Genomic DNA, 22,442 nt, shown 5'->3' on the forward strand with positions numbered 1-22,442 from the left:
AAATTAATAATAAATAAAAGCAACGCAGGTTTGAGATGAAAAAGGGAGAGAAGAAGACAGAAAACAAGGGCTCATCAGAGAGGAAGAAGCAAATGCAGAGAAACGCTCTAGTTCTGGTGGAGACTGTCAACTCGTCACTTAGTGACACAAAATCTGTCGCAGTGTGATGATGCAATAGGATTGCCAGCCATCGGATGCTATAATGCAGAAATCCCATGGGCCCCATCATCGTAACCTCCCACTGGCCCCTCTGTCACACCACACTGCTCTCCATGTACTGTGCATGTGTGCGTGTGTGCGCATTTGTGTGTAATATCTGGTATTTCATGAAGGGAGATTCAGCATTCTGCCGCCTGGCCGGTCGATAGCAAGAATCCTCTCTCCTCTCTGGGCATTAATTTATAACCCCTCTTTCTTTAATTAGAGAGGAGAGACAGAGAGGAAGAGGAGAGCAGGGGAACAGGAAACCAGAAGAGCTGCTGAAGTCAGCTTCTTCTTCCCTTCCTCCTCCTCCTCCTCTCCATTTCCAACCTTTGTCTGAATAGATATATATCTCTTTTGAGTTTATTGATTCATCCAACCAAATCAGAGCCACTCCCCAAAAGCTGATTTTAATGATGAAAGGATCTGACGAATTTTAGTTGGACGTCTGTTTTGACTCTTGTAGGCCTGTTCAGCTTTGATTTATATCGATACATAACAGCGCAAAAAAGAAATAGAATTATGTTAAATCATCATTTTGGACTAAAAGTCTGCTACACTTTACACCTTAATAGAGCATACCGTATTTCACATATTTTGAATGTATTATTTAATAGATTACACATACTGTATACATTAACAGATTACATGTATGGAATCTCGTATTTAACACATATGTATGTATAAATAATTTATAGATCATATATATGTATGCAAAAGAAGAAAAATGCATATCTTTCTGGGAAATTTTACCCCCATGAATTACACTCATACATTTATAACAGATAATAGATTTATCGTGTTATATGTAAGGATTTACTCAACCCAACATCTGAAAAGTAGGGCTTCCCTCAGTCAGAATCAAAATTTTGAATTGAACTGAATATCAATACAAAACATTCAACTGCTGCTTCATACTGCTTGTATCCAAATATTTCTCCTCCATTGCGCTCCAAATCCTCTTGTGTTGTGTTGACGTTCCCTCATCTCCCCTCCATTATTCATCACATTAAATCCACGTCTTTTTTCGTAAAATTACCTGTCCTTTTTCCTACTTTACCTCCCCAACGCTTTAACTGACACACGCGTATGCACATACGAGCACGCATTCATTTGTGAAATGCAAAACAGCTGGGGTGACACAGATAGACAAATGTGGCCATTCCCTGGAGAGTGAAGGTGACACACAAGAAACCACATACATGCCACCTCAGAGTACTGCCCTGAAACCCCCCCCCCCCCACACACACACACACACACTCTCTCTCTCTCGCTCAAAGATGTTGCTGCTGAGTGAGCTGTTGACAGTAGCGTGAGTATGCGTGGAAAAAGTCTTTAATCCCTGTCAGAGGATAAAAACCACTCAAAGCAAAACAATTAAAATGCTAATTTCACTTCCTCTCTGCTTGCTTGTTAATGACTTAGCCAGGCGTGCGGGGTTAAGCAACAACATGAATGTGTGTGTGTGTGTGTGTGTGTGTGTGTGTGTGTGTGTGTCTCCACCCCTGCCCTATTACTCCAGGGTTAAAGGGTTGAAGGATTAGCGCATGGGCACATTATCACAATATGGGCGCATTTGTGAGAATAGTGTGTGCTTGACTTTTTCCAGCACCTTTCTGTTTGATAGAATGTGACACACAAGGCTTAATCTACAGTACATGTTTATGCACATGGATAAGTGTATGCTGGCGAGAGTGTGTGGGCCTGTCGAAAGGGAGAGAGAATGATGACTTTGTAATGGATGGAGAGTGACAGCGAGCTTTTGCCATTTTCTGTCTCTTGTAACATTAATAATTGAGAGTCAAGTAAAGCCTCGCTGCCTGCTTCTCTCTCTATCTCCTGTCCTCCCCTGTCCAACACAAACATGAGTAAATAACATGCATGCACACACACAGGCTCACACATCTGTGCTCACACACTTACACATACAGACAGGTGTGGGCGGGTAGAGAGCATCCATAGGGGAATCTGTGACATTGCAGCTCTGAAAACTTCCTGAATTTTTAATCGTCACAACACTATCACACAGCACTGTCATACTGTCAGGGCCTATCAGTCACAGACAGGTGACAGGGGGATGAAAAAAAAACATATAGTGTCCTAGTAAGTAGTGTAGCCACCGCGAGTTGACCAGAGCAGCTTCAATGTGCTTTTGAATCTAAAAGGCTCTCTTTGAATGCTATTCCTCAGAGCAGTTTTACCTTGTGTGTTTCCTTGATGGTTCAAAACTCTTACAGGTGCTTTCTGAATTCTGGTGACTACAGTTTTTACACTCATCAGACCAATCAGTGACCAACTGTGGCCTATGGATGAAGACAATCAGCCATCTGGAAACAAATGTTGATAAATGGTATCATTCACAAGAATTTGTAATGATATGCAGTCACCCCACCTCCCTTTAACACTTTGGTTCCCAAACTCTTCTCAAGTCCTTTACCCCTCTGACACATTCAACCTCCTGCTGTGTACCCCCTCTACCTCCACAGATGGCGCTAGCACCACCACTGGCTAGGCTAGCACTGCTAACGTTAATGCTAGCAGTGTCAGACATGGCGCTGGAAGCCCCGGAGCAGAAGGTGGAGACAGTCGGGACATGGACTTCTGCTGTTGTACTGCGTCCTGTGACAGGTCCTGCAGCTCCCATGGGCGCGGGGCAAGATTGTTTCAACCAAGTATCCATATTTGAGCAAGTTAAGCAACATATTGGGTGCTAAATGGTCTAACTGGACACAATGGAGGTATATCCTCAGAAGGCCAACCGCAGCCCTACTCTGGATCTCATTAAGAAATTAATGGAACTGCAAACAACAGATTTTTTTTTTTTTTGGTGTACTCCCTGCCATAACTAGGGGTGCCCCTCGGGTACACGTAGCCCAGTTTTGGAATCATGGTCCTAAGGAGAAAAAAAGGCTCATATCCATGCTAGTAGCGGTTCATTCAGGTTCAGATCTATGTGTTACTGTTCAAAACTATGTCACCCTGTGTGAATTTGTCCATGTATGTACCTTTTTTTGTGTTGTCTTACTTACAGCCTAATGAGGAGACAGTCCTCCCAAGATACACTGACTGGATAGATCAGAAATGGAAATGGCAAAAACTGCCTCTGTTGATTTTTAAGTGACAAATGATGTCTGGCAGTTGTAGTAATTGCAACTACAGGGAAATAGGAAATCAGATGATGTGAACATACTAGAACTATAGAATAAGTAGAAAGGCTGTATAAGGAAGCAGTTAGGGTGTGTGTGTGGGGGGGGGGGGTGGGGTGGGGGGACTGCTGAGGCCAAAAACATGGTGTGTCTTTATTTTATTTATTTTTTAAGCTAAGTCAAACCAGATCTTACCCTGCTTGTCCTGAATGGAATTTTAACTGGTGGACAAAGTGAGTGTACTTAGGTGTCAGAAGGGTTCAAAGACAGTGCATTCGTTCTAACAAGAAAATCTCAGGACACATAACATAAGACAGCATCCCTCATCAGCAGCATCTCAGTTAGATGAAGGGGCTTGTTTCTAGGATAGTAAATCTAAGACCGTAAGTACAAGCTGCTGACTGTATCAACAATTTATTTTACTTGCTGTTGAGATTGTTTTTTGAAGGTTTTTTTTTTTTGTTTGCGAATACCCAAAGTATATGATGTAGTTTTTTTTTTTTTTTTTTGCGACTTAACAACCTTGGCAAGTTGACTAATTTATAATCTCCTCTGTTGTACCCTCCACTCCTTCCTCCCACAGATGGGGAGACTGGACAATGGCAGCCTGACACTGAAGTACCCAGTGTGGCCGCGTTTCAACTCCTTCGGTGATGCCGAACTCGACGACAACCATCTGTCCATCGTCACTTTAGAGGAGAAACCTTTTGTAATCGTGGAGGACGTAGAGAGACTGACCGGTACCTGCATGAGGAACTCGGTGCCCTGCAGGAAGCATATCAAAGAGTATGTAGAGTTTGATGAATGCCTTTTTTGAACAATTCGTCTGACCATGAATATGTTAATGAGGGTGTATCAATCACTGCATTAAAAGTTCCTCTTTTGTTTTGTTCTGTATTTGATTGTCAGACAGCGGTAAGAACCGCATCATCTATTTTATTTTCTTCAGTGTTGTCACTGCCTTCCTGCGCGCTCCCTCTTGTTTCTTTCATGAGCTCAGGAAGAGGTGCAGTGTGGACTCTATGCAGCAGCTTCTTTCCTCCTCCTGAAAATGGAGGCAACTGCTGTCCTCAGCAGTTTACTTCCTCCTTAACCATTTTTATCTCAAACTCCCAAATACTACCAGCCTTTGGCCAAACAATACTCTTGAAGTATGCAGTACAGTGGCTTCTGTGTGTGCCACTGAATGAACTCATTGATTTGTAGACAGTAATTTAATGCTGCCCCTCACCACACACCCACTTACCGTGAGACACATTTTATGCTGCTACATGTATACAAATTACTGGCAGTAACTACTACACAAACACACATGGTTAGTTATTAAGTGGTAATAGGGTCCCAGGGAAGAGGCCAACAGAGATTTTCATCCAGAATCACTGTGAAGTAGGGCGGAGGATAAAGCATCTCCAAGGAGGAGGAGGACAAACACACACAAGCTCATATACACTCTGTGTTGCCACATGTCCACTCATTCTGAAAGCCAATGCAGTGCATTCCTCCCTCCCGTAGTGCAATTCCCACTCAAGCATCCTTGGTGTCCATTTGGAGAAAGAGGGGATAGATGGAGGGAAGGAAAGAGGCATTGATGGTGGTGGAGGGATGGAATGGGGGGGAGGGGAGGGGGGTTAGAGGACTATCCATGCATGCAGAACCACAAATTCACTCATCCAGGCTGGGCCTAAGAACAACCCAAACTCACACACATTTACAATCACACACATATACCCACACTGCCCTCTCTGGAGACCCCTCAGGCCCTGTGGTGGTTCTATATCAAGTTGGCCTGGCAACTTCACAAACAGCCTCCATAACGTCACATGCTCTCCGCTGCCTGAACTGTGCTCTGGTCTGACTAAATGAGTACACAGTGTTCATGAAGCCAGCTATTATAGCACTGGCCTATATGCTTGCTCTATCACTGCCACCCCCCCCCCCCCACCACACCAGCTGAACCTGCCAGAAACTTGACGTAGTTGTCCTTGTTTCTGTTGCTATTATAACAGATCCCTTGCAAGTCCTCCCCCTGCCTGTAGTATTTGAGTACAATTGGAACGTATAAATACTGCATTATCAAAATAAACTTGCAGTTACAGCAGCCAGGTTTTTGCAGAACAGACACATTTTTTTTACTAGTCTATTAATTCTATTAATTATTGCAGAGGAAGCCACCTATTCTACCTCTTTGTATATACTTTGCTACACTAAAATGCAAATGAGCAGCTTTATTTCCTTTTAAATGAGCACTAGCAGCTGCTTTATACGTCGAATATAGTGCATCACACATTTGTCTCACCTAGATAAACTTTGTCCTCTCTCTTGGTAAACTATTGTATCGTAAGAAAGTAGAATTTTTTTTCGGGGAATGAATAGTACTTGGGTTGACATTTGTGTGACAGATCGATGGCGACTAGTGACAGTATCACCAGAGTTTGTGCTTGAGGCAAAACTTGGCTAATGTTTTTTCGACACAACAGAAATCCTCCAAAGTGACAAGAGTTTCAGCTCTTAAGGTAACTGCACAGTCATGGCTGGGTGGGTGACGTTTTTTGGTGTTTTTTTTTTGTTTTTTTTTTCCTCCATCAAGTTCAGGTTATTGTTAAACAAAAGGACGAGGTTATCCTGTCCTAATTAGCACACATCTGAAAGTTAAATGAGAGTCCCAGGTGGCTGGAAGTTGAAGTGAGCTGGTGAGTGTGTGTTTGTGCATATGAACAGTGTCTAAACCCCCCTGCTCTCAAATTGGTATACACAGATGGTGCAAGGCTTGAGGATAAAGTGTCATAAACCTCATTCCTTAGAGAGACAGAGTGCGTTCATTCCTCAATAAAATATGTAGAATATCTTAAAGGGGAAACGGAGCCCAGCTTGTTCTTAAGTGCATTTGTGTTGGAGGATGATGGAAAGAAATTGTTGCATACAAACAAATAATGCTTGGCCGTACCTGCAGCTGCTGTTCTGAATCATTTACTAATGCCTTGCATATTTGTTTGTGTTTCTACCAGCAACACAACTGAGGCTGGCGGGACCTACATCAAGAAGTGCTGTAAAGGCTTCTGCATCGATATTCTGAAGAAGATTGCTAAATATGTCAAGTTCACCTATGACCTGTACCTGGTAACCAATGGCAAACATGGAAAGAAGATAAACAATGTCTGGAATGGGATGGTGGGAGAGGTAAGAGGAACACCTGAGTGTGTGTGTGTGTGTGTGTGTGTGTGTGTGTGTGTGTGTGTGTGCGTGTGTGTGTGTGTGTGTGAGTAAGGCTTGGTTTTAAAAAGTGCCATGTATAGATAAAACGCTACCCCCTTTTTAAAGCGGTACGGCGAATGAGTGCCAAACAGAAAGGGATATAGGTCATCAGATTTTAGCTCACATCAAAATGTTGCAGATTTTGAATCACTTAATACGGAATGATGAGCTTGAGAGTTTATAGAAGTTATACACTGAAATTCTAGATTTTATAAACCAACATTTTTGGGTAGTTTTTCAGGTTTTTGCCTTCAGTTACTGTACCTTAACCTAAAGCTAAATATAGGCAGCTGGTTCTTTCTGCATTCTGAAGTCACAAAGAAGTGATGAGGCAACTCAAGACACTTTAATGTATCGGTGTGGTACTCGAAAATGAAAATTTGGGGTGAAGTGTCTCTTTAAGACAATTGTGAGCCATTAACCAGACTACAGACCTGTTTGGACAGTGTGTAAAAAAAGCTGTTTTATTAATTGGTGTAATGCTGAGTTTGGGGTCAGTGATCAGGGCAAGTCTCCAGCGACCTCATTAAACCACTATAACCAGAGGTCCGGGATACACGATGGGACAGATGTTTCATACGTTTGAGGGAGCAGTTCAAATTGTGACTCTGCCAGTGTGTAGAGAGCTCATGCTGCATCTGCTCCTTTTACGTTGAAAACACTGGACCGGCATCTGATCATCATCTATCACTCGATTCTCACTAAACTTTAATTGGTGACTCACATTTTGTTAGAAGTTGGGATCCAATATCATCTCAAATTTTGGGGCACGTGGTATATTTGAACACAGATACTTTTTTATCTGTGGGTTTGTATTCTGTGATAAATTAAATTATTGCATTGTAATCAAAGCGTAAACTGATTATTTTAATAAAAGTATTGCAGGAAACTACTTAACCTGTACATGCTCGTCGTATTTTTAGAAAGAAAGTGGGATACCAGTGCTTACTAGCATCTACGTCCTCACCAGTATCCCAATTCATGTCAAGACTGAGAGGAAATTTCATATTTTGGAGATATGCTGTACATCAGACATAACTTATGTTCTAAACAAAGAGTTGACTTTGCAAAACCATCACAGGGCAGAATAAAACATTTCTCCGATTTGAGGATTTTGGAACCAACTGCTCAAAAAGTAAACAAATCTTTCCTGCAGAAACTCATTTGCATATCTTTAAATGCCAGCTTCGACGTGAAGGTAAAGTCCCAGAGTTCGTTTAAAGACTGTAAACTTTATTGGTGTCTATATTTTTTATGGCGGACTTTACTCGGTGAGTTGAGGTTCACCTGGCATTCATCCGACAGTATTTAGCAGCGACTCCCACTTGCATATTGAACAAATATCGCTTGATGTGCATTGAATAATATCAGTGTTCTTGAGCACACATGTTGCAGTTGTTTGCATTTGATCCCAGTGTGTCAATAAGTGTGAACAATATCATTGTGTCTTTTGCCACTCAGGAGAAAAAATTTGTTTGTATGCTCATGATGTTTAACAGCGCTTTTCTCTCGTTATTCTAATATGTATCTAATGTACTGCAGCAATTTTGATCGTATTGATCATGTTGGAAATCGATGAATGTTAATATGTATAATTTCCTCTTTCTTTTCCTGTGTCCACTCATATCTATCGTCCATTTCCCTCTCCCCTCCATTTCACCTCCTCCTCTATATCTTGTTTTTCCCATTTGTCTTCCCTCCTCCTGTTCACCCATTTGTCGTCTTGTCCTCTCTTCTCCTCTTCCTCTGTCCCTAATCGCTCATTTTCCTCATCCATCCATCCATCCCTCTCACCTACCCCTCTAGGTGGTCTATAAGAAAGCCGTCATGGCCGTCGGATCTCTGACGATCAATGAGGAGCGTTCTGAGGTCATCGATTTCTCCGTCCCGTTCGTGGAAACCGGGATCAGCGTCATGGTCTCCCGTAGTAACGGAACCGTGTCCCCGTCAGCCTTTCTTGGTAACTGTCATCATTAGCTGTGTTGTTGCACTCAGTACGGAAGGGATTGAAAGATATGTCTTGTTTGCTTTTCCACTTTGTGTGAGAGGAGTGTTTGTTTTGGAGGAGTGCGTTTGTGTGTGTGTGTATGTATTTGTATGTGTGTGTGTGTGTGTGTGTGTGTTCCCTCAGATACAGAGCTGACAACACAATTCAGTTGTGCTACACAGTCGTCAATACTTGCTCTTTCATCTGAGGGATTTAGCTCAACTCCTGCTTGGTGCCACAATAGCGCTCACTTAACTGAGAGGGACTCAACCACAGGAATTTTAACCTGACTGACCATGTATATCCCTGCTATGGCTGCTCAGTCACGTCCGTTTGATGCTTCAACTCCAACATCCAAGTTCCTCTACTCAGGCTGCAGACAAAAGCAGAAATTGGCACAAACACACAGCCCACTGAGCCGTACATGCTTAAGAGACCAACACAGGCGCATGGCAGCAAACACACACACACACACACACACACACACACACACACACACACACACACACACACACACAATGTCATATATGCAGCATACTGCTGTGAAAGGGGCAATTATAAGGGCTTAGCAGGAATACCCCAGAATGGCTGCTTGCCAACACGCACGCACACTTGCACGCACGCGCTCAGTGCGGCTGTATGCCAGTAGTGCTCTCCCATACATTAAAGCAGAGTTTAATCTCTGCAGTAGTGTAGGGAGCTCAGAGGGAGGACAGGACTGCTGACACCAGGCCTTCTCATACTGTACGCCTCTTCACACTGTCAACTAGGAGGTGTGCCTGTGTATATGCAAGTGTGTGTGTGGAGGGAGGGTGGGGTTGGGGTTTAGGGGCTCTGTGAACATGCAGGAGTCAGCTTCTTCCACTCTTCCACACAGTATTTGTGTGAGTGTGTGTGTGTGTGTGTGTGTGTGTGTGTGCGTGCGTGCGCGTGTGAGACTGATTTATTCAACAGCTTATGGAAAGACAGATTGGTACTAAGCATAAATGGGAAAATGTGTTATATTTATGTGTTTTACACATGCTGATAGTAATTCCCTGTGCTTGTATGTCTTTCTGTCCACCTCAGAGCCATTCAGTGCATCAGTCTGGGTGATGATGTTTGTGATGCTCCTACTGGTGACTGCAATGGCTGTTTTCATGTTTGAGTACATCAGTCCTCTTGGCTTCAACAGAAACCTGGCACAGGGAAAAGGTGAGCAATCCCATGAATATACACACAGACACTGAGATTATTATTACAACACGTATGTTCTCACCTTCCTCTAAATGCTCTTGTTCTCAGACCCCCATGGTCCTTCCTTCACTATGGGCAAGGCTGTGTGGCTGCTCTGGGGTCTCGTCTTCAACAACTCTGTCCCGGTGCAAAATCCAAAAGGCACCACCAGTAAGTTCATCGTGTCAGTGTGGGCCTTCTTCGCTGTCATCTTCCTGGCCTCCTACACTGCCAACCTGGCCGCTTTCATGATCCAGGAAGAGTTTGTCGACCAAGTGACTGGGCTTTCTGACAACAAGGTAACAACCCTGCTTAGACCCAGCACGTGTCTAAGGTGACAACTAGTGATGTGTAACTTTGAAGGCAAACTCTAGGATCTTTGTATTCAAATGTGTTTTGTTTTTTGTTTTTTTTAAAGACGATGAAGGTCGCGCCTACTTTTTTTGATCAAGAAACCAAGTTGATACCATGATTGGTGTAATTTATAGAATAAATGATATGCACCTGAAAATATTTATCATTTATTTGGGCAAGTCCAACTCATTTTGTATCTGTCTAAACATTTCGCACTATGTCTGTTTGTCTGGATTTAAATGAAACTTGCAGATGTCATCCATGTATCTAATTCTTACATGTTTTTGTATCCCTTGTAAAATGTGCTTCTCCTAAATTGGTCAGATCTACTGTAATGTTGGCAGGGTGTTTTTTCTGTGAAAGCTTTATATACGCAGAGTGGCCACTAAGCAAAAGCATTAAGGGAAATGCTAAAAATACCATAACGCATACAAATCAGGAAAACAAATGCAAAAAAGGAAAATGTTGCAGTGAGGCTTGCCAAACGGACCCTAGCATCCCAGAGCGCTTCTGATTTGGCAATTGTATGAGCGCTTGTGGTTTTGCATTTCATCTATTTCTCGAATTGGATCGTGTTTCCTTAATGTATTTCTTGCACATCTGGATTCCCCTTAATGTTTGGGCTCTCTCATTTAAGAAAGGGTTAAAGTGGAAGAGGTTGCTATGCAGGAGGAGGAAGACAAGCGGAAAGATAAAAAGAAAAGGTCAAGCGGATTGTAGAAAAATAGAGAAGAAAAGCAGAACAAACTGGTAGACGGTTCCCGAGAGAGAGAGGGAGAGGGAGAGAGAGAGACAAATATATGGGGAGATGCTCTGAGAGTGCATTTGAGACTGATGCAGAAGAATTTGACAACATACAGAAGGAGAGGTGGAGGGAGGGATGGGAGAGGGGGTATAGCGACTGGCAGGAGGGCAACTGCGGAATAGCAAGAGGCCAAGACACACAAGATGGTACAAGACAACATGCGGACAGATATGGGCCAGGTTGACGACTGAGGTAAGGAGAAAGGAAAGGCACGAGGAGGGAGAGGCTAAAGAGATATAAAAAGACGGAGAGGGTCAGCCAAGGAAGGAAAAAAAGGGTAAATGGCCGTTCAGACCGATTTGCTGAGCAAGACAGGACACTGAAGAGGTTTTTGACCTGAGATGCTGGTTGGTCAATATCCTTTGGAATGGCTTTAACTGATCTGAGACCACTGGGGGGCAGAAAATTTGTAAGCAAACTCACAGTAAAGAAGCATTATTCTCTCAGCTTGTCAAGGTCTTTAAGGATTATACAACCTGCAGACACAGAGTAACATGACCACATCATAGGAGCCTCAATTGCTGGTGCTGTGATTTAACATTGGTTAGGAAGAGCACGTGTGTGTTTGTTTCCTCCCAAAAATACACGGATTGGCTTGATTGCATCTATGTTTTCAGAGCTATTAACAAACATTTTCTCCTTTGAAGCAACTTACTTACACACTTTGAAATGTGAAGTTCAGTATCTTACTCAGGGACACTTTCACGCGGTGACTAGTTTTTCTTGCAGACCCAGAAACCTTGTTCTTAATGGCCCTAATGACTCTCACGCTTAAAATACACTGAATGGACGTATGCAGCACATCACGTCTGAGTGGCGCTATTTTCGAATCTTATGTCTCCAGCTTGTTTCAATGTGGGGGACATTTTGCGGTGAATAGCATCCTTGATAAGCTACATTGCTAACTATACAACTTGATTTATAGTCATACATTGAATGGCAGATGAGTGTGTAGGTACATGTAACCTTCCTAACCCTTCCTGGTGTTGTAACTACACATTGCTGGTCCACCTCGCAACATAACTTTTCTTCCTGTGCACCTCCACGATGTCTCTTCCTCTGATCTGAGCTCTTTCCGGTGTTACCTTTACTTCAGTAAATGTTACTGTCGTGCTGCGTGTTTTTATTTCAAACTCCAAAACTATTGAATCCTTTTCAGTCGGCGTTGTTGCTCACAAACAAACTCAGCAGCATAGAAACCCTACTGACCGCTACAGCGTTTCAGCAGTTACTGCAATGAGACACAGCCAAACCCCTGCAGATGTGTAAATGCTCCCCCAGGTCACATGATTAAGCTACAGCAGAGGGTCACTCAGGACCCAACGCACAACTCTAAATCAATTTTCAGGAGTGTGGGTTCGTTAACAGCTCTTTCCACCTTAACCCAAGCAACTACCAATAGCATTCAGACATACCTCCAGTAAGCAGTCATCTCGGGTTTTATTTTGTTGTTTTTTTTAAAATTTCTGTTAGCCATTTATGAAGGGGGAGAAATGAACGTTATCCTGGCTGTTAGCTCGTTCATGCACAAGTGGAGGGCAGTCAGTAACCAGCGGTGTTGTACAAGCACTTGGGATTTGTCTCTACAACACTAGCGGATGTGTCTCCACTGTCTCTGCTCGCTGAAGATGACATCCTCTTTCTTTAACATCGAATAGCCGAGCATGTTTTTAACACTCAAGAGTTGAACAGAATTAAAATTTCAGCAAATAAGTGCTGTATTGGGATTATAGCGAGTTGTCATTGTGACCAACTACTGTTTGGGGGTTTTGGAGCTTCCCACATGAATCATTTAAAAGATATGTGAAAAATAGCCCCATATAGAAACCCGAGGACATCTGAGTTTACCCCAACAGTGTTGTGACTGACACAATGTTACAACCCACTTTGGGCAAAAAAAGCAAATACCCCCACCCTTCACTCGGTTTGAACTGGTTATGTAGAACCAGTTTCACCCATTTGTTGTGCCCTTTTTTCCACATACACAGGCAAGTTCTACAAAACCACTATCTCTACATATTTGATCACCTAAACTTAACAACTTGTCTGGTGGTCCGAGTGATACAAATGTACTTTAAAAGCTTTAAAATAGATACAGGAGACAGTCCGAGTGTCTCATCCAGCACAAAAGCCACCAACACACACACACACACACACACACACACACACACACACAATCATAGACAAAGACACGTTTAGACACACATACAAAAGGGAGTCCTTTGCTTATATAACACCAGGACTTGCATAATAAAAAATAGAGGCTAACAGCAGAACGAGGGAAAAACAAGAGCTGTGAAAAAGGGGGCAGCAATGAAATGAAATGCTTTGTTAGATTTCCAGAAAAATAGATAAATCTATCAGTATCTCAGTGTATCTCACTCAAAGTGGCTCTTAAAATTGGGCTTGACTATATTTATCCCCACCTGTCTGAAATATAAACCCTCTGTGCTTTCTCATCATCCCTGAGTCCATCTGGTGCAGAAATTTAAAGCCCTTCACTCGTAATTATTGAGCGGGAGATAACCTCTGACCTCCAAGGTACTGCTCCATAAAAGAACCACAAAGCAAGAAAAGATGAGGGAGGATAGCAAGGACTGCTTGAGGAGGGAGGGTCTCCCAAGAGCTAGAGCTTGTGATGCTGACACACACACACACACACACATACACACACACACACACACACACACACACACACACACACACACACACACACACACGCTACTTGACATCACATCTAACACATGCATAAACATGCAGAGTGACTGATCAATGCACCCTGATCTGATTGCACAAATGAGGCAGATACAGTATCTGCGTTCACATCTATGAACGAGGTGACACTGTAGATTACGGCCCACGATGCAAAGCCTCGCTATAACAGAGACGTAAGAGCAAGCTATGAAGAAAAGAGGCCGACAATTTGTGAACTTCAAAATAGTTCATCCTGTGGGTTGCTTTCAACTAACTAATATTATTGCGTTTGTGACCTGTGGAGCTACGATATTAATATTATATATACTAGATATACTAATACTTTAAGACAGTCATATTGGTAGCTATACTAGCGCCTACTATAATTAGTGGGTTTGATCATTATGCAGACCTGAGACATGCAGACCATCTACAGGAGTCAAGATAATGAGGTTTGTAGCAATTTATGATATAATCCAGAAAAAAAACAGAAAGAGGTGGAGGCTCTTCAGGGGTTTAACATCTTATTAGGAATCTGTTTTGTTAATGATTAATGATAGTTTGTTCACAGCACTTTCTAGCAGGAGCAAACTGTGGTGTTGTTTGTCACTTGTGGGCATCTGTAGTTGTAGCATTGCCGGCTCTGTGAAAGGTCCCTCTGTACAGGCTTAGGAAAACACATTATGCGCATTACATCCAGTCTGTTCTATAAATCTACACCAGAAATATGCTGCATTGACCTGTGCTACATTACAAATAGCTGATAAAGTGAATCATTCAATAACTGAAATTGAGAAAGAAACCTAAACGAAAGAATGTAAATGTTGAGAATGGAAGAAACTTATTTTGTAAATGTAGCAGCTAGCTATACTTTACCTACATCAAGTAATTACTCACTGTATTTCACGGTAGAGTGGAAGAGACTAAGACTTAATATCAGTGCAGGATGAAACTACATTCAAGAAGAGACACAGTATCTACCACGTGATTGAAGTTGATTTAGATCTTTATTTATTCAGGGGAATCTCACTGAGAGCAGTGCAGAGGCACCCTTACCACATTCACACCTGGAGGCAGCTCAGTACTCCACTGCACCGGTGTTAGGATGTCAGGGTTAAGGGTTCAGCTCAGAGTTGTTAATGTGGCATCGAAAAGCATTCTTGAGTGCATGGCTTTTGATATAGTACTTGCATTTCTTAACTCTGGACTTGTTTTTGTTGTTGTTTTTTTAATCCACAAATTTGAATCGACAGTGTGAAAATGTTTTAAATCTGAGTGATGAAGAGTTAAATGGGAGTCTAGTGTCTGTCACAGATATTTATCAGTCTAATAACAATGTGCCAACACGAATCCTCCGGTGATTTCACTCACTCACACTCATAAACAGAGAAGACATGTTCTATATCACCAGTTCTCTCTGTCTTAAACTTCTATTGTTCCCTCTATATCTTCCTTTTCCTTATTTTCTTTCCCTATGTTCTTCTTCTTCTCATCTCAGTTTCAGAACCCGTATGCGTACTCACCTCCGTTCCGCTTCGGCACAGTTCCAAACGGATCAACTGAGAGGAACATCAGGAAGAACTACCCTGCCATGCACCAGTACATGGTGAAGTATCACCAGACAGGAGTCCAGGATGCACTTGTCAGCCTCAAATCTGGGTACGGAGACACTATAGAACGCGTGTGTGTTTGTGTGTGTGTGTGTGTGTGTGTGTGTGTGTGTGTGTGTGTGTGTGTGTGTGCGTGCGTGCGTGCATGTGTGTGTCAGGCAACGCTACAGTGTGTATATATGTGTGTCTTTGGGTGACAGCTCCTTCGAGACTGGGGATGAATGGGCTTCCTCACTGGGAGCAGCAGGAGCTATTTTTAGCTGTGGTCTTTATAATGGGACTGGTGGGGTGTGTGAGGGGAGGGGGGGGTCGTAGGCTGTTGAGGTGATATCACACAGCTAACCAAGGGCGTATTGAAAGAGTGGAACAATTTGTGAGGGTTTGATGGATAGAAAAGTGGAGGTGAAGATGGAGGAAAGAAAAGGAAAGAGGAGAGAGTGACTCTCATCCACCAGCACATGGAAGAAGAAGAAGAAGAAGCCAGTATGAGGCTCAAGGGCAGGAATTCTGATTAGAGGAGTGTAGGGAGGGATGGGGGGCAGGAGGTTAAGGCCTGGAAACTAGAGAAAAGAGGAGTGGTAATGGAATGAAAAAGGGGTCCAGTGGGAGAGGGAAAGGGCGAAATTAAAGGTTAGAGTAGAGACAGGAATGGGAAGAGAGGGAAAAGAGGGTAAGAAAAGGCCACAGTGTGGGATATGACCATGTATGTCATGATTCATTGTTTCTGTGCCATTATGTCTTTCAGCTCATCCATAAGTCGTAAGTAAACTTGATGTAAATGGGATGTAATGCTCTGAATATGGCACATAAACACACTCACACACACACACACACACCACACACACACACACACACACACACAAAATTACCTCAACTAAAATTACATACACACAAGCAAAATGCTGAAAAAATAAAAGGCCGCTCATCTGTATCTGCACTCCAACAGCGAACTTCTCGGAGTGAGCAGTCGGTAATGCCCTCATTGATAATTCTATTTTGTGGAATTAGTAGATGAGCAATGCTGCCGCATTCAGCTGTTTAAGGCTCGATGGCTGGATTTGCTCTGATCACACATAATGCTGACAGGCTTTCCACACGCAATCTGCTCCAGCCACAAGTACCAAAACTATGCAGAGGGAGAGTTGAATGGATTTGATCATACTTTTGAAGCCAAATCACTCACTTCTCATGTGAAGTGGGGTTTTTTTTTCGGTTTTGTTTATTTTTATTAGAAAACACTGAATAAGTCATTTTCTAAACCAAAACTACAAAGGGGTTTTAAAGCCAAACTGACACGAAAGCTGTGTCACAGGAGAATTCATTTCAATTAGACCATAGCAGGTTCTTACTGCAACGAGATCTGGCAAAATAAAATATCATCCAGCATCACTCACCCGGTAAAAAGTGCAGAAAACCTGATGTCAGTGTGCAAATTCAAATTTTCAAAAAGTGCAAACTTGACTTCCATGGTTGGATTTCATTTTCTATGTAGTATCTTATCTCAAGTAACCAGACAGTGCCCTTAAAGGATTCCTCTGTTGCTGTTTTGGTTAAAACAATCCATAAAAACAAAACAAACATTTTTAGAATAAAATGTCAGAACCCCCCCCCCCCCCCCCACACACACACACACACACACACACACTGCTACAGTGTAACAGTCTTGGGCAATTGTACATGTCAAATTTGTCAGTTACATGTTTTAACTGGCACTGATGTCTTCAGTCTTCCTGTTTTATTGTGTTTCAGGTCTACAAATGTGATTTTAGAACGCTTTCATTCTATTGGTCAGATGCTGCGGCTTGAATCCACCTGGCCGCTCTTGAATTTATCATCTGTTTATGGGTCTTAATTTATTGCAGCTCAGTACTTTAGCTGTCATGTTATGTATTCTGCTGAAAGATAGTGCTCTGTAATGGTGTAAACTCTGATCAGACTCAAACTAAGTGGTCATTTTGCAGTGTTAAAGATGCTACAGATGGGGAATGGAGAGGAAATCTGCTCGGCTCCATTTTATTCATCCAAACTTAAGTGTGACAGATCAGTGATGGCTGCATTTCTCTCCAAGCCGTTAGAGCTACAGTATGTCCGACTAGCATCTACAAACAAATCCATGCACGCAGACATGCACCAGTGAACAGTCACATCTGCTCAATCACACACATATGCACAGCCGTACGCACACACACCCAAACCGCACACGCGCTTGGTTCCGCACATGTTTGGACCCTCTGTCTGCATGTGGCTGGAGCCAGTGCTGGGTTAAGCTAATTACACAGCTAAACTATCGGCTGTGAGCCTCCGTTAGAGGGCTGGATCTGACAATCAGTAAATGCCAGCCGGTCACTGCGCCATTAGAGGCTGTGTGTGTGTGTGTGTGTGTGTGTGTGTGTGTGTGTGTGTGTGTGTGTGTGTGTGTGTGTGTGTGTGTGTGTGTGTGTGTGTGTGTGTGTGTGCGTGCGTGTGCGTGTGTGTGTACGTGTACATGCAGTGTGAGCGCGAGAGAGCAGCCGTAAGTGACGGCCTCAGTTACATTGAAAATGTCAGTCTGAGTCTGGGATCTGACACTATGTGTATGTGTTTGTGTGTGTGAGAGATGAGAGGCAAAGAGAGAGAGTGTGTGTGTGAATGTTTGTGTCTGTCTAAAGTTTGTTTAGGTCGTCCAAGTGCCTCCAAGGTCCTTTCATCAGTGAAGTGCGCTGTATTGAACTGCAGCCGCTCCCCACTGTGTCCTCTCTGTGTTTGGTTACGCTTGGTTTACAGTCCTATTGGAGATGATTTAACACTTAAGAATTGATTCACAAACTACACATTGTGATACAAAATGACTTTCCTCTGCTTTCTTTCTCTTACACCTCACTCACCCTCTTTAAAAAATTGTAAAAACCCACACACTCTGTCTTTATCCCCTCCCTCCGTCTGCTTTTCTCTGTCTCCTCTGTTCTTTTTTTCTCCTTTGCAGTAAACTGGATGCCTTCATCTACGATGCAGCTGTCTTGAACTACATGGCCGGCCGAGATGAAGGATGTAAGCTGGTGACCATTGGCAGCGGGTAACTAAAGCTACGATTCTTTTGAATGACTCTTCCTGTTAGGATTGTTCTTTGTCTGGTGTGGATCAGTTTTTAGCTTTACACCACGCAGTTATACTGTGATTTATTCCAGTTATTGGACACAGTTTTACAGTTAAAGCATCAGAGCCCAAAAGCAGACTGAATTGTTTCCAACACAAATTATGAGGTGCTTTAAGTTATCAGTCTGTGCTTCTTAGTCACCTTTACATTAACATGTGGTAAAGAAGCATAAATATATTTGTCTGCTGTCCTCCTCAGAGCCAGTCAACTAGACAGAGACCCTCCCCTCCCCTCTGTGCTGTGTTAGGGAACTGGGACCCTCAGAGAGCTGCTGACTGCCAGTTAGCTTAGCACAATGAATTGTAGAAGGTGGGACTTTGTAGCATACCTCTGTGAAAGTCAACCTCAACTATTAGTAGCAGTCACTTATCAAGTTGTCACTTTATTTGCCAAAGTTTCAGTGTTTTTTTTTTTTTGTAGGAGGTATGCTAACACTTCCCATCCACTAACATTCATTGTGCTACGCTAACTAGCATTCAACAGGTCTGTGAGAGTCTCCCTAATACAGCACAGAGGAGAGAAGGGTGTCTGTCTTCTTGTCTCGCTCTGGGGAAGCATATTCCTCTAACACGAATGTCTTCATGTGCAGAAATCCTCATCAAAATATGTGAACTTGCTTCAGTGCTTATTTCTATTTTGAAAGCCTCAAGCAAGGCTGCTGTTTTGAGGATTTTTATTGACTATAATTGACCTAATTTCCACCTCTTTACATTTATATGTATCGTTACGCATTAAGCTCAAAGATACTTCAGTCACTATCTTGAGCAATAAAGTTTGAATGTTTACTTCACTGCAAGGGTAAAGTGTGTGTGTGTGTGTGTGTGTGTGTGTGTGTGTGTGTGTGTGTGTGTGTGTGTGCATGCGTGCGTGCGCGCGCGCGTGTGTGTGTGCGTGCGTGCATGTGTGTGTGTCGCATTCAGGTACATCTTTGCTACCACTGGTTATGGCATTGCTCTCCAGAAGGGCTCCTACTGGAAACGGCAGGTGGATCTGGCTATCCTGGCCATCATTGGAGATGGTGAGAAACACACTCTCACATCCCTCTCAAGTGCATGACATTATGCATGAAGACAAGAGGTTACATTGCTCCCTGCCAGCATTGTAATTCATGCACGCACACTTTGTCTTACTGACGTGCACACACACACACACACACACACACACACACACACACACACACACACACACACACATCTACTGCCTTGTCTGCTGACAACACAAAGAGAAAAAAGTGAAGTATAAATAGTCCTTTGATGTTATTCTGGACACAAAAGGCTTCTCAAAACAGAGAGAAGAGTGTGTAAGTTATTCTAATATATTCCTCTCTGCAGATCTGTGTGTGTGTGTGTGTGTGTGTGTGTGTGCGCACACTTTACTCTATCTGAATCACCACACTGCTTTATTACAGTAGCCTCAGAAGTTCTCACATAAACAATTACCTCCATCTAAAACAGAGGGAAAGTGAGACGACTCAAGCTCCCAGTGACAGATTCATTTACATTTTACATGGGAAGCATTTTGCTGATGCAAGCATGCACAGCCACTCACAAAGTTGATTAAATGAGCATTGGTGTCACAATAATCCTCTCTAACCCAATCTTATCAAGGCTGCTATGCATGGAGGCCACCCTCCATCATATTTCATGGCTGGATAATTTTTGACAAAAATAGGGCTCAGTGTTAGTGTTTTTTCTTTGTCTTCTTCCCCAATATTATGAATCCAGTCTAATCTCTTTTATACATGAGTCATCTCTAGCGAATTTAGATTAAAATCTGCATTATTTTATGCACCACGCAAATAATGTCAGTTTTGCTCTCAACACTATTTATCTAAACGAATGTAAAGGAGAAAGGAAGAGGAGATAAACAGAGAAAATGAAATAGATTGAGGAACAAAGTGATGAGACTGAGGAGAACTCTGTGTGTGATGACCAGAGAGAGAGAGAGAGAGAGAGAGAGAGAGAGAGATGGGCAGTAAGAGGAGGGCAGGTCCTTGATGGATGACAGTCACTCAGCATCTTGGCAGATGCTACTTGATGAGATAGACACAAGGTGGGTGGAGAGCATGAACAAAGAGGAGACAGAAAGAAGATGTGTTCGGGAAAGAATGGCAGAGGGTGAAAAAACAAACAAACACACGACGACAGAACAGATTGCCTGGTGGCACATGACTGGCACCAACTTGGCGGTGAGACAGTTGCAGGTCACAATCTGGTTTTCAAGTTCGAAAAACATTTCTCAACTTAATGAGAATAGTGTCATATCCTCCTGCTGACAGGATGGTGCAGGAACTTTGTGCCCCTGCTACTTGTTAATCCTAGTTTCGGTGTTAGACATCGCTCTCCTGAGCACAGTCTTAACCCTGAGAAGCATCCAGATAGGGAGTGGTTAGTCAACTGTTTATAAGCTTAAGTTATTTCAGTGTGCAGACAAGCAGACATGCCTATGAGGGTACACTCACGCCTCACTCTTTCACTCTGTACTGTCTGACCTCTCAGTTTGGTCCAAAACAAAGAAACTCACCTTAACAACGACCTACACAAACACAAAGAAGTTGTGACTGTCCATTTCCAAGTAGAACACAGTTCAGTTCACTCACTCAGACTTAATAAAGGACCGACTATGGGATGTGAACCAAAAGGACCGAGGATGTTGGGGAGCAACTGAGACAACCACACCGAGCTGGAGTCTTGGTGCTGTGTGTTTGTGTGTGTGTGTGTGTGTGTGTGTGTGTGTGTGGCCCTGACAAAGAGAGGAAAGGCTCCAGCATGATAATTACATAAAAACATGTAATTAATCATTCATACCCCAACCCTGCTGCTGGGTAATTTAGCTTTTGGTGGTTTAATTAATGGAACTGTGGATAGCCTACCTCTCTCATGTATACGACTTTCCTCCAGATTTTCTCTCTAACAGACTAACACGTTGGCTCACCTCACAAAAATGAACATGCACCCACCAAGCCAAATGTAAACTGCAATTTAGTAGCAGTGATTTTTGTTTTTCCCAAGTTTTACTTTCTTCAAACTTTTCCAAACACTTTTAAAGCCCCAGAAGCAAGGATGAACTTGTGTTCCGGTGTTTTGACTGACTGGTCACCAGACTCTTTGCTTGAGCAATCTGACTGCTGAAAAGAGAGGAAAATTTGAATTTCAGCAACACACTACTTCCCCCTAGAGTAAGAGCAGCACAGCCTTTCCCTTGAATGCACTCAATTTAAAAAGAGACAAAGTGACCTGCTGATATCTAAAGATCTCATTTATCCAAATTTTCTCCAGCAGGCATTTCTGAGCGTGTCATAATGTCGTATTAAAAGCATGTCCTGTGGCTACATCGATTAGTGTACTCGCGATTCTAACAGGTGACAAATTCTTCTCAATTGTCCTAAAGGGTAAATGATGTCTGAGTGAGTCTCCACCCTCAAGACATCCAGCCGAACACCACCATGATATTTGTCTTTCCCCCCACTAGCAGCCAGCCACCCAGCCCTGAATGACACAGATTGGATTAGCCACGCGCCAAATGTCACAGACGAAGCCAGAGAGGGAGGGGGAACACAGAGGGAGGAATGAAATACGGTCTTTGTTGCTCTCTACCCTTCTTTCTTTCTTTAATGCTAAAGAAAGTCTTTTTGTACATCAGGCCGCATGGAGGGGATTAGAAGCCTTTCACCTGAGATTTACTTGAAACAGCCTTGCAAAAACAAAGCAGTTTAGTACATTAATTAACATTCAACAGCCACAGTTTTGATTCCCGTACACAGATTATGTTCAGCTATAAAATCATATAAGAAATCATGCAAGTAGATCACAAATGTCAGCAAACGTTGTCTTCTTTTTGGTGGAAATCTAACAGAATACAAAGTCAGGTATCCGATGTGTTTCTCAGCTCATATTAATCATTTTATTCTTATATAGATTTGAAAGAAAGGTTGTAAGCAAAAAAGATGTTGAAAGCAGAGATTTCCAAACAACCTTTTCTAGAAGTTTTTAGGTAAATGTACAGTAAAGTCATCTGGTAATGTTTCATGGACATACATTAGATA

General features: G+C 42.7%; 1 protein-coding gene across 3 annotated transcripts in view; it reads left to right on the forward strand.

The window, feature by feature from the left end:
- Positions 1-22,442, forward strand: part of grin2aa (glutamate receptor, ionotropic, N-methyl D-aspartate 2A, a) — a 145,963-nt gene that overhangs the window by 115,268 nt on the left and 8,253 nt on the right. For all 3 annotated transcript variants that reach the window (XM_086186075.1, XM_086186074.1, XM_086186073.1), the window contains 8 exons: positions 3,931-4,133; positions 6,353-6,524; positions 8,406-8,559; positions 9,655-9,780; positions 9,871-10,100; positions 15,153-15,313; positions 18,227-18,316; positions 19,318-19,415. In XM_086186075.1, the coding sequence (XP_086042201.1) occupies positions 3,931-4,133; positions 6,353-6,524; positions 8,406-8,559; positions 9,655-9,780; positions 9,871-10,100; positions 15,153-15,313; positions 18,227-18,316; positions 19,318-19,415 (1,234 nt within the window). The remainder of the gene's footprint in view (positions 1-3,930; positions 4,134-6,352; positions 6,525-8,405; positions 8,560-9,654; positions 9,781-9,870; positions 10,101-15,152; positions 15,314-18,226; positions 18,317-19,317; positions 19,416-22,442) is intronic.

The sequence above is a fragment of the Aulostomus chinensis genome, chromosome 18, assembly GCF_037954235.1.
Source record: "Aulostomus chinensis isolate RoL2024-O1b breed Wild chromosome 18, RoL_Achi_v1.0, whole genome shotgun sequence".
Lineage (NCBI taxonomy): Eukaryota > Metazoa > Chordata > Actinopteri > Syngnathiformes > Aulostomidae > Aulostomus > Aulostomus chinensis.